The 18,936-nt window shown below is 36.7% G+C and overlaps 1 protein-coding gene across 2 annotated transcripts in view; it reads right to left on the reverse strand.

Moving 5' to 3' along the window:
• LOC110839591 (uncharacterized) overlaps positions 1–18,936 on the reverse strand; it is a 120,863-nt gene that overhangs the window by 13,686 nt on the left and 88,241 nt on the right. For both annotated transcript variants that reach the window (XR_015534670.1, XM_022083949.2), the window contains exons 3-4: positions 6,949–7,084; positions 3,564–3,697 (exon numbers count right to left, since the gene is read on the reverse strand). Coding sequence is in view for 1 of the 2 variants with exons in the window: in XM_022083949.2 (XP_021939641.1) it covers positions 3,564–3,697; positions 6,949–7,084 (270 nt within the window). In the remaining variant the exon portion in view is untranslated. The remainder of the gene's footprint in view (positions 1–3,563; positions 3,698–6,948; positions 7,085–18,936) is intronic.

Genomic DNA, 18,936 nt, shown 5'->3' on the forward strand with positions numbered 1-18,936 from the left:
TGTGGGTTCTGGGTTTAACATGTCTCAGCCAAATGAAACTTTTGCTTTGTATTCCTGAGGTCTCGAGTTCAAATCTCGGTCTGGAGATAAGCTATCTTGGCTGAGGCTTATCGGATTTCTTCTCACTACCTCCATGCAAATTCCGGGACTTTTATTAGGTAACAGCTGTTCTTTTAAAATCCTTTCCAATCTACAAGTCCAGCGGTAACTATATGTACCATCTGATTTAACAACTTGTAACGCTGAATTTTGTATTTATGAATTTCTAATGAGTTGTCCTTGTAAGTAGAAATTATTTTCTTAAACAGCAATAACCAGATGATCTTTGTAATGGTGAAGTCTTGTGTTTTCTTTGCGGTACGGACTGAATTTTTTAAATATAGTCTAGACGAGCTTAAGCGTATTAGAATTAATTTTTTATTTCGACATTTACAGTCTGCGCTACTGACAGTCATAAAATAAACTATAAATAAAACAGATTGAAAGACGCCGATTGGCTATCATAATTGTCAAAGGCTGTTCGTGTTGCACGCGTGTACGAGGAAAAAAAGCCAGCGTGTGTTTGAGGCTCGTGCATACAGCAATACGTAGAACGATATATTTACGGTCGGCCATATTAAATTCCAATTATGATTTCATGTTTTATCATTTGTTTTCTTTTTAGCTAGCAAATGACTGTGGTTCAGCTGCAGATAAAGATGAGTTTGTACATTTTAAAATAATGTTGCGCCTCTAAAAATGTTAAATCAATAGTCCTATGAACTGAAATGTGTTTTTTTTTATTATAAAATGCCATAAAACTGTAACTTACTGTAACTTATAATAACAAAATACTTTACATTTACCTGTAATTCCCTTTGAACTTACACATTACTTTGATATTAAAGATTGTCGTATATTTTGTGGCCAGACACTATTTATTTTAATTTTCTGTCTGCTTTTTTTTGTTTTACGTTATTTCTAGGTCTTATCTTTTTCCCCCTTTCATGTCATTCTTTGTTCTTTACTCATTCTGTCTCGACTTGCATTCATCAGTCCAGAATGCGATGTGCTTGCTAATTATGACGTATGCTTCACGCAGGGGCTCAACATCTCTTGCATACTTTGTTGCTACGTCGCAGATTTTCAGACATTAGCTGGTGGTGTTTCAACTTACAATGTAATGTTTCCCAATGCACTCCACCTTTATGATGGAAATGTCTAAATTCAGAAGTCTAACAACACTGGGATATAAGAAAAATATTATTGAAATAGCGAAAGTTAAACTTAACCTTTTATGCAAAGCCAAATTGAACAAAATTCCTCCATTCATGAGGTACTGATCGCCCTAATGATGGAGGTAGTAAGAAACTCCGAAACGTCGTTCAGCTTCTAAGAGAGTATACAAGGTAAAACGTTCTAAAAGTTAGTAAACTTCATGCTCGTATCTGTGAGAACCTGAAATGTCACTTGGACCTATCTTGCTTACTACTTGATGTTATCGCAATGATTTTACCCAGTCATTAAATTCTTAATTAGTTTTTTTTTGTATTGTTGTACTAGGCCGATGGCATAGTCGGGTACCTTTTGTGTCTAGCACCGCTTGGCTCTTCAGGAAGAGGTTTGAAGCACAATAGTGTTTGGAATGAGGTTGTGGCAGGCAGCTTCTGAAATCTTCTAAAAATTTCCATTATGACTTTGATACAAAATATTTCTGTAAAAATGAAAAGGTTGAAATACGTTCTCATCCCCGTCGTACTGCGTTTCCAAGTGAGCCTGCTGTACGTAGGAATTCGATTCAAAGTGCTCCTTTTATTTAAAATGCTTTTAAAGAGACCGAAATTGAAAGAACGACTCGGATACGGAAATGTAAGGAGCTGAGTGTTAAGTTTTTGCTTTCTTCGTATTTTCTCATTTCCATACCGTCACAATAAACAAAAGAAAGGACCCAACGCGCGCGCTGTTCTTATCAAAAAGGGTCTCCGCTTAGTTTTAAGACAACGAAGAATATTTTGCTGTTTTATTACGATTTTATAAAGCCCATTTAATTCATATTAAATCTTAAATTATCATCACTTAAAAAAGTATTTTCCAATTTTCGTAAGTTATTCGACAGAATTTACCGCTATTCGATAAACGAAAATCTTTTTACCGCGGAACAAAGTTACGACAGTTAACATTTATCGCTTATATTTGTGCGTACTTTAACGCCAAACGAAATGCCAGGTTTGTTTTGCTTGTCGTGAGCATTCCTGAGCGAGTTAACCGAGGACAGTTGAATGTGTAATGGAAATTCCGTGTTAAAACAGACAAATAATAGACAGGCTTAAAAACGTTAAGCATGAAAACAGGAGAAAGTTGGAAAAAAAAAAACCTAAAATTTTTGTATGCAGTTGCCATCATTTTAATTTCGAGAGATTCTGCGTTTAGTTCCGTGCTCGGATAAGTTATGTGGACTCGGTTTGTCTGCATTTCTAGTGTGTAACGATAGCATGTATGGATAGTAGAAGTTCGAGTCATATTTTAAATTGAAAATGAACAGTTTATTTATTTTTGATTTATTTAACGGCGTTCTCAATAACTCAGACTACACGGCGTCAAAGGATACGATCATTAATAAATAATAAGCCGGAAGGCTGACTTGAGAAGCGAGTAGGATGTAAGAAAACCAGTTCATAGCAAAACCTTATTTTGAGGTTTTAAAACAGTTTTGAAAGTAACAAATTTGAAATTTCCCATATCCTATTTTTTAGACAATCTGGTTTATTTGCATTTTTATTTACAGTGTTTGTTGCTGTACGCTTTGGTTTGTTGTAACAACTGAATGTTTTAAATTACATTTTTTGAACCTCGTTTGTCTCATGAAATTGACTTAGATTTGTCATGTTTCTTGTCTACATATTAGACTGGTTTATTTCTTAATGTCTATGATATAATTTGGGCCTAAGAGGGAAGACGATGGGGCGTGGAGAAAACTGCACAATGACGAGCTTAAAAATCTGTACTGCTCCCCCAGTATTGTGAGGGTGATTAAGTCAAGAAGATTGAGATGGGCCGGGCATGTAGCGCGCATGGATGGGACAAGAGGTGTGCACCGGGTACTGGTTGGAAAGCCTGAAGGGAAGAGACCGCTGGGGAGACCTAGACGTAGATGGGAGGATAATCTCAGGCGGGATCTATGGGAGATAGGAGTTGAAGGAAACTGGATTTTGTTGGCACAGGACAGGGTCCGGTGGAGGGCTTTGGTTAATTCGGTGATGAACCTTCGGGTTCGGTAAGCCATCTAGTTAGTTAGTTAGTAATTCCAATATTGTATTATCTGTAGCAGGTAGCGCTGGGAGAAAAAAATTGTAAACAAATATTAAATTTTAAAACGCGTTTCTTACCTCAAAACACGAGAAATTCGTCTGCTCGTAGTTATTCGTAGTTTATCGTATCAAACTGAAAAGGCAATCGTGATGTAACGCGAGGAAGCGTGACTTTGAAATGCAACTGGCGACTACCTTAACAGGGTTTAGTAACGTGAATTAGCCCAGTAAGCAAACAGTTCAGAACTAGAACGTAATTATTCCCTTCTCACCCACCGGATTGCCATTAATGAACCAGGTTAACTTAGCGGCCGGCTTAGACCATGTGGATGAACAGTTTCCACCGAGAGTTTCTTCAGTACGATACCGATGACGTATTCCAGATATCACCGGTCTGCCACGAGGTGTCTCTGCAACATATTAACATCGGAAATGATTACTATGGAGTTTGTGCTTATTACGTACTTAACTATTCTGTGAGAGGAAAGTAGATTGAAAACTTAAATGTGATACGATGTGAGTTGTTTGATTGATCATACTCTCTTCATTACAGAAAAATGTTGCGAATTTATTTTAATATAAATATTCTGAACGAACTTGAATTGATATCATTTTTGAAAGAATAATAAATTTGTTGAATTATATATGTAATCGTATTTACGTACAAGGACATTCGTACATGTCTCTCGTTTACGTAAATAAATCTCTGATCTAACATGTAAGTATGCATGTCTATAGTGGACTTTATTTCTGAGAGGGGCTCTACCGTGATATTAATCTTTCATTTTGGGAAGTGTTTACGTCACCGACAGATTATCTGTTGAAAAGATATAGGACCACAGCGTCGCAGGTTTAATTCACTGAGGCTGATTTTCTTTCACAAAACACTGGCGCCATATATTGGCTCATATGCTTCTGTCTCTGAACCTAGTGGTAGCACACAGAAGACTTTAGTGAAGTTTCAGCCAGTAGAACGTTAGTTACAGAACATTGCAGCTGAAACTGGGTGAACAATTTGATACGTAAAAACCCATCGACCAGTTGTGACAGCGATTGGACAGAATCAGTCCACCTAACAGCAGGACAGTGGCAAGAAAGGAAGATAAATAACGGGTGATAAATTAAAGGTGACATGTAACGAGAAGACACGTCTGACTTGTGGTATAAATGAAAACCCGAATATAGGTATCGGGAAGGCGACCATAGATCCTTAGAGACTATACGAGGTGCGATCAGAAAGTTTCAAGACTGTGTCAATAGAGGGCGAACCGGATGTAGTACGAGCTTCTGCCTCTAGGGGATGCGGCCTACATTCATAGTGAATCAGTGTGCCAGCCGGCATCATCGAATTAGCATTTGTTTCTTAGTTACGGGCGTTTTGGTAGTGCATTACACCGACCCTCCTGCAATTTCGGAATGGCGTGTGCACAAAGAAAGATTTCCAGGGATGCTTCCAGGCTTGGCAGCGGCGCTGGGATCGTTGTGTTCACTCCCAGGGGAACTACTTCGAGGGTGATGGATGAATTTAATACCTGAGATAAGTGTACGGGTTTTTATAGGCGCATTCTTGAAACTTTCTGATCGCACCTCGTAAGCCTTGATTCAGTCCCCGCTGATCTAAAACACGCCTGCTAGTGGCTAGGTTATGTTTCAACTAAGAATTTTAAATTTTTATTCTAAATTACTTAAAGTCGTTTATTTTTACTAAACTAAGTAACAGCGAATTGATCCCCGAGTGTCAAGAAAGGAAAGTCCATTTTCTTTGACACTGCTTTGATTTCTCAATTTTCAGGGGATGATCATAGATGGCAGCAGCGTTGCGATTTATCTCGCTAGTACCGACGAAGAGAAAATTATACAAAGTTCAAATGCTTTTCTGTAACCACAACTCAAATTGTGGATTATTTCAGTATGTAGAAGGGATGGCTTTACAGCGACTTGAAGTTGTTTTAAAATTTGTTTACAACGACGTAGTTTTATTTTTGAAGAATTTTATTTGTACGTTATTTTCCAGTGTACACACATTCTGAATTTATTTCTGTAGTTTGGGGTTTTACGACTATAATGCCCCTTCTCCATTCTTGCTAAGTACCTAACCAATCTTACCATGAAATTGTTTACTGAAAGTCTGACATATGGCTTCTGGGAGGAAAATTTTTGTTGTTGTTGAAACCTTGTTTAAATGTGGAAAATTAATTTCTTGAAGAATGTTAATTACAAATTTTAAATTAAAATACCTGTGCGTTTGGAGTGATAACGAAGTTTGATGTGAACAGACAACAGTCCTCTCGTCGTTTACGTCAAAATCTGTCTCATATACAGTCCACTCGCTCCCAAATGTTTCCCTTCTTGACATGAGTCATATACAGGAAAGCTGACACGAGACTTTATTCATAATGGAACGGACATTCGCCCCGTGTAAGCGGTGCTGTTGCATGATGCAGTTTGGTTCAACTCTGCGGGTCGCTTCATAATTATTGAAATTATTTCCGCACTGTTGCCAGGGGTTTTAGATCCCACGCAAGGCTGAAATGGCTTGTATTGGCGTAGGGATATCTTCCGCTTTGCTTTAGTTAAAATGACGCAGACTGACAGATATTTTACTAACTTAACGGACCAAGTTTCTTCTTGAAGAGAGGGTCAGATGGCCAAGTACTCCCCCGCCTTTCATGTGACCACTTATATCGACTCAAATGACTTCAGACCACATCGTCATACGTCTTTTATTAAAAATTTTCCATCTACGCCTGAATAATCATAATCCTTCAAGTTATCTGACTGAAATTAACACTCATTACTCATCTTCTCATTGCATACCAAATTCCCAACTTATAAAATCCTCATTGATTTGATCACTCTAATGTTATTTAATAAACAGTAACCTAAAAATTATGAACTTCCTTATAATTAAAATCTTTGTTCATTTGTTACCCCGTGTTCTGCTTCAAAGACAAAAGACCAAATTTCCCACCTATACAAAAGGTGAAGTAATATTATGGTTTAATAAACAATAGTACCGGCCGCGATTTAACCCCGGGAAAGGATCCCGGTACCCATTGGACAGGAGACTGGGTGGACCCAAGAGCTGGTCTGCACGCAGAGGCTGGAGGAAATATCCTCTGCCCCCGTCGGGGGTCGAACCCTAGTCGTACATCCCGTAGTTAGTCACTATACTGACTGAGCTGTCTCGGCTCATAAACAATAAAAGCCAAATTGAAAATTATATATACAGTTACAGATAATAACAATTATTTCATAATTAACTGCCCGTATTTTGACAATAAGTTACCTGAAAACGGGAGTAAAATCTACTCTGGAAACACCATGTAGGTTTTTTTATAGCCTGTACCTTAAATCAGTGGTTTCAACCTGGGGTACGCGAAGAAATCTTAGGGGGTACGTGAAATTTTAATTTTTTTTTTATGATAAACACTGAATAATCAGTAATGTAATTTATTTAATTTATTTTACATATAGATTATATACTATGTATAACTTGAATTATACACCAATAACTTTGGGGGTACAAAGTTGAAGAGAAATTATATCTGGGGGTACGCGAACAAAAAAGGTCTTAGATGACACATAACAAGGCGTTATTTTTCCTTGAATCACGTTTTGCCCTGAATTACGCAAGCTACTGGTCAGTGCGGTAACTCACCTACGACGTCCAAGTCCCCAGAGACCAGGGCGGTGTGGAAGGACGGTGCATCTGCTGACACTTCGCAGCTGTATCGTCCGGAAACAGAGAGCTGAACGTGTCGTAAAGTCAGCTGCGTAGCGTTCGATTTTCCCTGCTGCAAGAGAACAGCGACATTTAGAATAGACATGACAGGACTTCATGAGCGTGCGAATGTCGTTCTCTGAATCTGATGAACAGGTTTTGGCTCTGTTTGATAGAACAGATGACGTCGCATTGTCTGCTTTGTCACTCCATCTCAGAAGCTTCCGGAAATACTGACGAAAATGACTGTCATTTATGACAACGTGTGCTAGGGTATGTAAGTAAGTGATGAGTCGATTGTAATTTTTATGAAGTGATGACTGGAGTTCTCACGTGTGTGAAGGGATGAAAGGACAATCTTCGAAAAAAAAATTCTCTTAGCATAACTGAATATCAGTTATTAACGTTAAATATCTTCACTACTGTTTAACCATACGGTTAAGTTGAGAAGAAAACCGGACATAGAATTTATAATTTTTTTTTAAAAAAAAATAAATTTCAGCAAGTATTTTTTTTCGTAAGAATAATCGGTTAAAAAGATGACGATGATCGTCCTGATGATGGAGGCGGTGAGCACCTCCGAATGTCTGTCAGTTTCTATCAGAGAATGCAGCGAAACATATCAGAAGACAGTCATATTCACACTCGTCACTGTAAGAACCTGAAATATCAACATGGGTCGAGTACTACAGGTCTCTTGGTAACCGACGTATTCCTGTCTCTATGGAAACATCGTTTTCCATGCGTTTTGGCAGTTTTGGAAAAATCGTAGAAAGTGTAATTGGTCGACCACATCACCGCGACGTTTCGTCACTATGTACATTAGTATCCTCCAAACAATGAAAACGACTGGGCAATGTATTCAGATATATCATTTGAAAGGAAACATTCATTATTGTCTTGTTCGTAAATAAAAGTTGCGAAAATTTGTCTGTTATCTCCGATATATTTTTCTGTCTTTCCGCTGTAATTCGAGAGCTGCTGTACAACGTTTATGAAATTTGACTCTGTGGAATTTTAATAAATTCTGTCGGAACACACGGATATCGGTTTAAGCCGGACAGTACTGTTATAAATCGAGAACCCTTGGATTGATTTTGATTAAATTTCGTATTAGAAGTCCATGCTCCTACGACCCACCTGTTTCACGCATCAAAATTTATTAAACACAAAGAGAAAATCTAGAGGCAATCCACAGAGTAGACGTGAGACAATTGTTACGCTACGCGTCTATTTCCTAACTTGTTTCAATTAGATTCCCTAATAGACGGCTAATACGTGTCCTTTTAAAAATCTCGTTCTGTAATTTTTTCTTGGAGAATAATTCTTTATATGTAACAACCATAAAATAATACAAAAAATTTCAGCTGAAAATTGATGATACAAATTTGCAGTGCAATTTTTACAATGCTGTATGTACATGGGGAATCCTGGCGAGGAATTATGTTCATAGATCATCAGCAGTGATAAATGATCACAGAATTAGTGGAGTTTGCTCTTTGTACAAAAACGTTTCTACCAGGAAAAAAGACAATTTCCAACGCGGTATGTTAAAAACATTTCCCGCTCCCCGTGAGTTTTCCATTTGTTGATAAAAGCGGAATTAAGGACTAGTCTAATGCATTTGTAGTATTTATTGTTAAATACGATTCTGTGTAAATTAACAGTAACTCACTGGCTTATTAGCTTCATGGTTCAGAGTTCTTTGTGCAGCTGAATACTAATCAGTATTTTGCTGTTGTTATGGAATACCTCTGTTCGAATCTGCCATATGTCGATTTCATACAGAATAACTCTCCAAAATCTTTATAAGATTCATTTTAATTTCACAACATCTCCTAGGTCTAACTCCGTGTCAGAAAAGTGACAATATATCATGAGATTTTGGAACCTAAATTCTGTACAGTACTCCATTTTTTATCATACGTTTTACTCATCTAACATACTAGCCAAAAAACTTTATTCAATAGTACGTTCTGCCCGTCAAGAAATTGAACCGAATGTTCATTACCGTGTTCACAACAGCCTGCCACTGGCCTCTGTTCTAGCCAGATGAATCCGATACACACCACCGCATTGTTTTCATCTGAGTTACATGTTAATATTTTTATTCCGTCTACGCTTAGATCTTCAAAGTTGTTTGTTTCCTTCACGTTTTCCAGTTTGCCTCGCCCATTTCATCCTCCTCGATTTGTTAATTAAAAATAAAATTTGTTGAAGAAAACATTTTGTGAATATCCTCAGCATGTCATTTTATCCAGTTCCGCCACGTTGTCTCTGTCAGGTAAAAATCATAAACTGACATAAATGATGACATGCGAAATTTCTCGTCAGAGGGAACATTAATATGAAACACCGAATGGGGAATGTCCTGAATCCATCTGGTTGCCACTGTTACAGAAAAAAAATTCATCATCGGGTACTCCCGTGTTGTGGGCTGCCATCTATTTTGAATGCTGACACGCGGGAGGAAGATACGACGTTCAAATTCTTGCTGAAATGTGTAAATCTACGGATTTTCCACATTTATATTAATCGCGTCTCACTGTCAGAATAGTTCAATCTTGGTATTAATTTTACGATCCTTCTGACAGAGTATGTACGAGTCTGCATACAGCTCGTTTATTTAAATTAAACACCTCGAAGCCTGACATAAAAGTAGGTAACATTTTTTTCCCCAATTGAGTGTTCAGTTTCTCACTATGACGTGTGTGCAGATAATCATCTTATGAATGTCACACCAAGCAGTCTGGGCTATCCGGTGTAGTGCACCTGAAAATCACTTAAACATTTTTATAATTTTAAATAAATGTTAACACAGACATGTGTTATATTGGCGTATTTCGTGTTCATTCAGAGGACGACTTGAAATGGACTGATTATGAACCTAGGTGCGTGGCTAGACATTTTCTAGGAACAGAGATGTTAATATAATAAAGTCGAAGGTTTATTATTTTTATAACTTTAAAAATACACGCATTTATTTATCGTTACGTATGTAATGTATTCTGGATTAGCAGTTGGTGGAAAGCGAGCAGTATTTTGTCGAAGCTAGTTTGTAAAAAGTTCTTGTTCGGCTGAAATGTAGTTTTTTTTTTTTGAGGTGGAAATTTAGTTGAGATACAGTTTTGGATTTGTGTTAGTTAACAGTGCTACAATCACGTGAATTAAAATGTTATTTTCAGGTGTAAATTCCAACGAACTTTGAAACAATGGACTTTCAATTTCAGCTATTCACTAGTAATCTCTTCAACCATATTTAATTTTTTTTTTAATTTTACATAACATTGTTTTTTCCCTATTAATAAACTAAATAAAAACACAAACAGGCACGTTGTCGAAAACTGGGCTTATATACGAGTTTACAGATAATTCATAACTTACACTAGGTAGCCAGTGTTTTGTTTTGTGAAATTACGTATCGTTGTCTAAAAAATGGTATCATTGTAATTATAACTGATATCAGACTCATTATACATTAGGATTTTAATGGAGGGAAAAAATATAATTTGTTACAAAACTTTATGGAATAAAATATTTTTAAAAAACACATCGCTGTCCTTGTTTCCGAGATCAAAAATAATTTCGACTTTAATTTGGATCTCTCATGTATCTTCATATTGTGGTGTTTAGTACGAGATGTCCAATTTGAATATAAAATTTATGTAGAGTAAGAAGATACAAACTGCTGATTTCTACTGCTGATTTTCAAAAATTCATCATTCACTGATGAATTTAGCGTAAATAAAGTGAATCACAAGCTATGTTACAGGGACAGTAGTATTAAAAAAGAACAATTCATTTTGCATAGTGCGTAGGTCACATTTCCAAGTACTTAAATTATTATGACATTGTGAAATCTCGCGTCTGTTAACTGATATATAACATGGAAAACCAGCCTGAAATTGGACATGATGCCATTTATATAGAGGTTTAGTTACACAGGAATTGTATTACTTATGGGCGCGAAGTTAACTCTTGTATTAAATAACGTTGACACACCACAGTCAGAGCGTGGCTTTCTGCTTCTGTGAACGATGTTTCGAGTGTGAATTAAAATAAAATTGTCAAAGTTAATATATTTATCCATAATCGGCACAAACCATTGTCAACTTTCGAAAATTCAGAGGCAGAATTAGTTGTCGTTATGTCCGAGGGACACTTCTATAAAAGTTCATGTAGTAGAGATTTTTCTATTCATTGCAGTTTTAACCACACAATTATAATTTGTTCTCAGTATTTTAATAAATTAAATTAAAAAAGAATCTAATTAAGAAAACAAAGTTTGGAATATGCCAACTCCTCAACAATTAATCGCGTTAGCTGTAACATCTGTTGTATTTAATGAAGATTCTAGGCTTTTTCGAAAGTTATAACGAAGCAGTTCATTGAAGCGTTGCAAAAAATTATGGCGATAGTAGCCTTCATCATTGTATATACATTTTCATAGCGTTCAAAATAACTTTAATGCAGATTTTGAAATAACAAAACTGTAGGATTTGAAGTTCTTACGACGGTGAGTCTGAAGATGGCTTTATTCTAGGTCGTTGGCGTCAGCAATGACCTCTGAAACGTCGGTAAACTTCTACCAGACTACGCGGCGCAACGACCCAGAAGACAGTCATCTTGAACAAAACCAGTAGCTTGTCACCTTGGTGGCAAATTCTAGTGCGAGAAAATAATTTAACACAGGAAAACCAATCATCTCTAGACGTTACCAGCCAAGCGTTGTTAACAAGCTACCGGAAGTTAACGCTACCGGAAGCTGACGCTCGTGGCGAGCGCCTGACTTGTTACGACTGGTTAATGATGTATTTTATCTCATCGGTTGTTACGATGTTTTCCGGTGTGTAATTACAGAACCTCGGAGGTAAGACAGAAGATATTTATTTTTAGTTCCTGCAAAGTTTTGACCGGGATAATACGGCTAGGTTAAACACATATTTTAAACACAACGTTTATAATTTTAATTAACATATTTTCATTTATAATCTTCAGAACAAAATTAACTTGACGTTAAAAATATGAGTATGTTTTGCCCAGGGAAATATTACTTTGTAAATTTTCTTCAGGTAAAAATTAATTATTTTACTAGTATGTAGCCCCAAAAAATTGTATTCTCAGAGAAATTTGGAATATATTTCATGTGGGGATTGGTTACTACGACGCGGTTCGGAAACGTTTGCTTTGTTTTCTGAACCTTAATGCACTAAATCCCAGTTCTGAATGCAAACAGTCTGCGTGAAATTTAAAGAGCTTTATTAAATATGATGTGCCAAACATCCATTGTCATTATAATGAATATGCCAAACAAATTATCCGGTTATTAACTTCATTAAAATGGTTTGTGTCAGTAAGATTAAACCTCACTATTTTCAAACATAAACGGTTGTTTCGTCCATGTGCTTTAAACCTCAATGAAGTGTTTCGCGTTTTCTGTCAGGAATATCCTTTGACGCCTCGTTTTAATCCCTTCTTTCACACCAAAATTTAATTTTCATATTTCTGTTTATCATCGTCCACGTCTGCCATAGGATTTTAACAAAAGGGTCTTTGATCAGCTTAAACAAATGAACCTGGAGAAGTGCTCAACTTAATTATGCTAAATCTGATTCTGTACCTCATTACAAATAAACAAACAAACTAAACGCTTTAACCTTATCACTGCCCTGGAACAGGGAAATAAACAAAGTGCAATGCTTTAATGTTATTTAGGTACAAAATCGATCTTAATTCTGAGAATCATATGAAATACATTCTGTGTGCGAAATAGAGAGTTGCTGGTTTTTTTAAAGAATGTGGTAAATATAGTTACCACCATGCCTCAAAGAGTTATAATTTATATTCCATACAAGCTATATACCGCCACGGTGGTCTAGCGGTCAGAACACTAGCCTTGTAAGTCTGGGATCCCGGGTTCAATTTCCGGTGGTGCTCAAATTTATAACTTGTGTTGGGCAAGGCCGTGGTCTAGGCATCACGGAGTTTTCCTCCGGGGGCTTCCCCGGTTTCTCCGTGGCATCCCAACAATTACTCCATTCACACACACAGAAGAAGGAAATGGCAAACCACTTCTGGATCATCTGCCAAGAACGTATATGAACAGGTCCCAGTCCGAGAAAAGGATGGAAGGATCCTGTTCATATGGACCTGTCGTCAGACAGAACACTACAAATAAAAAAAAAAATAACAAGCTATATATTAATTTATGAGCGTAAAGGAAACATAAAATCATTTACCACATTACTTAAGAGCTCATTAGAGTCGAATTAACAGCGGAATTCTGAATGTCTCTTTAAAGTTGTAAGTGGTTCCATTTACCGCTCGTCCTCATAATTACCGTACAGATAATATTCCGTGTCTTATCTCTTGACTGACATCATCCATCTAAACCCTCTCAAGGACAATAACATTTCCTTTTACTCTAATTAAGCAATAACTGAAATAACATATTCTATATTAACCCTTTGAAGCAGAAACTTGAGAAAGAGGGATGGGAAATTGAAGGGGGGATAGCGACAGGCACTAATGTTTTAATGGGGATGGGGACATGAATTTTGATTTGCGGCTACGAAGTCCCCCAGGCAGTGCCCATTCGTCCTTCCGGTAGACATAGGTTTAGTAAAGGTAAGGAATTTTTAAATGGAACGTATGGAATAAAAATTAGAGCAGGGGAGAAGATTTGAAAAGTCTAACTGCTTTCGTGCATAATTTTAAATTATGATATTAGCCTCGGAAGGGTGTTTTTTTACATTGATATTGGGAGGGGGGACACTTCTGGTATGTTTTTTTATGTTAACACTGGGAGGGCTACATGAGAGGCATACAGAGCTATGTGAAATTTGGGTACCAACTAAACAATTGTCACTAGAACCGAGGAAAACCACGGAAAACCTTGATAGAATTGGCCGGTCGCAGAACTTTCAGGATGTGTACTCTCTTCGAAGCAGAAACTCATCTAAATTATATTTAAGAATTCAGTCCGTACCGCGAAGAAAACACAAATATTCACCGTTACAAAGATCAAATGGTTAACGCAATTTAATTAACACTTTGATGTCGACGCTCGCCTGAATAATATTTAATAACTCCGTCCGTACCGCAAAGAAAACACTACTATTCACCGTTACAATGATCAACTGCTTAACGACGTGGTAGAACAACGAATCTGTGACGCTGAGTGCGAGATAATGAGAGGTTTTTAAGTAGCAGTTTTTACTTAAGTAGGTAAGCTGGTATGTTTGTGTATAATTAACTCTTACAGAATTTTTAGTGAGCGAAACGCGTACTTGGGTTTGATGTAAAAGACATACGACGAGTCTGTTTTAAAACTATGGCGTATTTATGACACGTTATAAAAAAGAACTAGATTTATGTTAATTAAGTTTAAAAAGTACAACACCGGGTTGAGAATAAATTAACCACGGAGGCAAAACCGGACGACGGTAAGCTGCGACGTTACGTACAAGAGTTTTGGCTTTATCACGATGGGGCAGTTTTTTATGTACGTAACTTTTGTTTCCATAGATACAACGGATAACAAAAGTAAAGCATATTCCGAATTAACTGCACAAAAACGGTGTGAATAGAATTTACCAGACGTGGGTAAGCGCGTAATAAATTTCCTTAAGACTTTAGTATTTTAATTTCAGATGTGTCCGAAAGAAACAATACAATTTCATTTACATTTATATGTTTTATATTATTATAACTGTATTTATACTATATTAAATAAGGTACATCTAGTAACGTCTGTAACACTAACATTCAACATAAATAACATTAATGTAATCTTATTCGTACATATAAAGATTAGTGTAAGTGTAAACAATTGTAGGAATAATTTTTGGCTGTCTGTGTGTTAGATCCTATGAAAACTAGTGATAACTATATGCATAACCGGCTTTAATAACCAAAAATTCTGAATTTATCTCACATAATATATTTATAAATTTTGTATGATCATCGGGGTAAACTGTTTATTCCGTAAACAGAGTTAACGAATCGATCTTTGTAATGGTAACGAGTTGTGTTTTCTTTGAGGTACGGAGTGAATTTTTAAGTAAGTTATTATTTAGGCGAACTTGGACTTCAAAGGGCAGAGAAAGTGACGAGAATTTCGACCATGACACCGCTAAAACTTTTCACAATGTAACTTTGAATATGCATTAATAAGGAGCTCGGATTCCGAGTTTAATAGCAGCTCCACAGCCTGAGTTTAGCTTTGAAAGTTCTGAAACTTCATTACGCGTGTACTGAAAAGTACATAACACATCATCGAGAAAGGAATTTTAAACTCGTGGATTTCCGTCTTCTGGACTAAGACGCTCTGAATTTAGTCTTGTAAGCTTTTAACACTTTATATTTATTCACACCGTGAAGTGCGTCATTATAACAATATGCATGTAGGTTAGGTTAGGTTAGGTTAGGTTAGGTTAGGTTAGCTTAGGTTAGGTTAGGTTAGGTTAGGTTAGTTATGTTAGGTTAGGTTAGGTTAGGTTAGTTAGGTTAGGTTAGGTTAGGTTAGGTTATGTTAGGTTAGGTTAGGTTAGGTTAGGTTATGTTAGGTTAGGTTAGGTTAGGTTAGGTTAGGTTAGGTTAGCTTAGGTTAGGTTAGCTTAGCTTAGGTTAGGTTAGGTTAGGTTAGCTTAGGTTAGGTTAGGTTAGGTTAGGTTAGTTATGTTAGGTTAGGTTAGGTTAGGTTAGTTAGGTTAGGTTAGGTTAGGTTAGGTTATGTTAGGTTAGGTTAGGTTAGGTTAGGTTATGTTAGGTTAGGTTAGGTTAGGTTAGGTTAGGTTAGGTTAGCTTAGGTTAGGTTAGCTTAGCTTAGGTTAGGTTAGGTTAGGTTAGCTTAGGTTAGGTTAGGTTAGGTTATGTTGATATAACCAGTACCTGGACACAGTGCCTTTGCTTATATTTTATATACACGAAACTGTTTATCAGTATATGTGCATGTAAGACTTGAGGTTCTCACAGCGGTGAATATGAAGATTTCTGTCTTCTGGGTTATTGCGCTGTGTAGTCTGGTCGATGTTAACCAACGATATTCATCGCCCTGATGACGGAGGCAGTATGACCTCTGAAACGTTGGTTAACATCGACCAGACTACACAGCGCAACAACCCAGAAGACGGAAATCTTCATACTCTGATGACGGAGGCAGTATGACCTCTGAAACGTTGGTTAACATCGACCAGACTACACAGCGCAACAACCCAGAAGACAGAAATCTTCATACTCATCGCCCTGATGATGGAGGCAGTATGACCTCAGAAACGTTGGTTAACATCGACCAGACTACACAGCGCAACAACCCAGAAGACAGAAATCTTCATACTCATCGACCTGATGATGGAGGCAGTATGACCTCTGAAACGTTGGTAAACATCGACCAGACTACACAGTTCAACAACCCAGAAGACAGAAATCTTCATATTCATCGCCCTGATGACGGAGGCAGTATGACCTCTGAAACGTTGGTTAACATCGACCAGACTACACAGCGCAATAACCCAGAAGACAGAAATCTTCAGTATATGTGCAGTCCATATATGTATGTATGTGTGTATTCATTCCTATATAATGTATGTTATCGTATTGATATGCCTCTCTTGCTATTTTAAACAACATGGACCTTTTTTGAAATTTTATCTCTCATGTACAGACGTCATTCAGAAACAGAACATTGAATTTAACCGAAACCCCCTTCAGTCTAGAGAAACGTGGTTAGTCAGCAGCTAGAATAAATAAATAAGTAACAAATACAAAATGCAGATTGAATAATAACCACAAGACCATTTTTTCATATACATTTTTGTGAATGTTGAAGACAGCTGGCAGTGTGACTTTTTATTTTCTGCGAAAATATTGTTGGTCAGTGTTTGAGACAGTTAATTATGGTGATATGTGGTGTAAATGATTTGCTGTCATGTGACTCTTTTATTACGTGGTAGAAATTTCCGTTCGTACAAATCGCGCGTTATATAACATTAAACTTGCCAGTGCTAGCAACGTTCAATAGTCGATTTTTAAAGCAGGTGTGATAAAAATGTTCAAGGTATAACCACACGGAGCAGAGTCCATCTTGAGAAGCTAATGGTACTCTAAGAGAGTCGATAAATTCCCCACATTTTATAGAACCCAAAAAGTTTTTTTACTATCATCTTCATACTCGCTGTCGCGAGGACCAAAAATCTCAAGAAGATAATGAGTCCTCGGGTTCCTTAAGAGGCAGGATATTTATTGTTCACCTCGGCGACGTTTTACTCCTTAAGAAGAAACATTCTGCTTCATGGTGTTAGTTAATTACTTCATGAGATGAGCGCAGACGTGTTAGTTGTAAGATAATGTTTTTTGGGCAGATAACATTGGGTGTTTTAGGTGTAATTTCTGCTTGTTTATTTTTTGGCGAAGTTTAACTCGATCTTGATACATTCTTGTCTCACTAACTTTATTCCGATTTACGAGTGTCTAAATTTGTTTAAGGCGATTCCTGGGGATTCAAATGCGCGCTCATACACTGGCCGATCTAGTCCACTTTTATTTATTTATTTTTTTATGCTACAGAGAAGTAACGTTGTAATGTGATTCACTATCTTCAACCGCGGGAACGCTACAAAATGCATCCAGTTTCATCTCCCCCCCCCCCCTTGGGTTGGCAAGGGGTGTTCCAGCTTGTATAGACGGATAAAATTACAATAGCACATACATATTGTAATATTTTGCTTTATATTGTAAGCCTTTGTCGAGTTTCCTTTGACTTAGATAATTATGCAAATAGCAAAGAGGCTTCAATTTTAACCTCCTGAATTAATTTTGAAAGTTTGATATTTTGCATTAGTAACCACATGAGCATGTTAATTGAGTTTTAAGAAGGCCACATAGAAACAGGATCCTCGTTTGAATAATACGTTTTATGGTGAAAGGACGGTTGTTGGATTAAATGACTGAAGGTTGTCCTGTTTGTCATGCCAAATTTAAAATTAAAATTTTACGAAAATACCTGTCTTATGGCTGTCAAAGGATAGCTACGCGTAGAAAAATGTCTACAAAAATTGATTTGAGGTTTTAAAGATCCAGCCACTGGAACCTTTATAAGATAGATGAATCCAGTCCATACCATCACCACCAATTTTTAGAACACCCAGTTTAATATTATCCTTTAATCCATGTTTTGATCTGCGTAGTGGTCTCTTACCTTAACGTTATTTGACTAAAATTTTGCATGAATTTCTCGTCTGTATCTCTCGTGATGCATGCCCCCACACATTCTGTATTTTTGAAGTTGATGAAAACTGTACCTCAACAGAATTGTGCTGAAATTTCAGTGATATAGGAGATTAGAACTTTGTAGGACAGCGAGAATGCAATTATTACAGCTTAAAAGCCAATAATCAATTTTTATTAAGTGCTGTCTTCTGGGTTATTACGCCGTGTACATTTCTATCCGGGGTATTAGAACGTTAGCGGTTCATTAACTTTTGTGTGGGCATACGTCAAATTAAAAAGGTCTGTGAGTTCATAACCACCAGTCGTCTTTAAAACCGTTTTTTTTTGGATTTTAATGAAATTTGGTATGCATATACTACAGCATACTGGGTGTCCATAAGTTTGTGAACGATTTAATTATTTGTAACAAATACGAAAGATTTATGCATGAACTTTCGTGACTATTTTGTAGAACATAAGTTCTTCGTATATGCTATAAATAAACAATTGTATGCCTTTAAAATCATCCGCTAATTTTTGGACACTGTATTTCTTATTTGAGGCGAATTATTTGAAGGTTAACACTGACACTTCATAGAACTTTTATATTACGTACATAGAAAAATATAAATCTTCTTAATACCGATTAAATTAATTTGAATCATTTTTCGATAAGGTGTATATTTATGGAAATAAAATAAAACGCAATTATGGATC

Source organism: Zootermopsis nevadensis, unplaced genomic scaffold (genome assembly GCF_977971745.1).
Source record: "Zootermopsis nevadensis isolate Lab colony 2312 unplaced genomic scaffold, Znev_1.0 Znev_ptg000011l, whole genome shotgun sequence".
Classification (NCBI taxonomy): Eukaryota; Metazoa; Arthropoda; class Insecta; order Blattodea; family Termopsidae; genus Zootermopsis; species Zootermopsis nevadensis.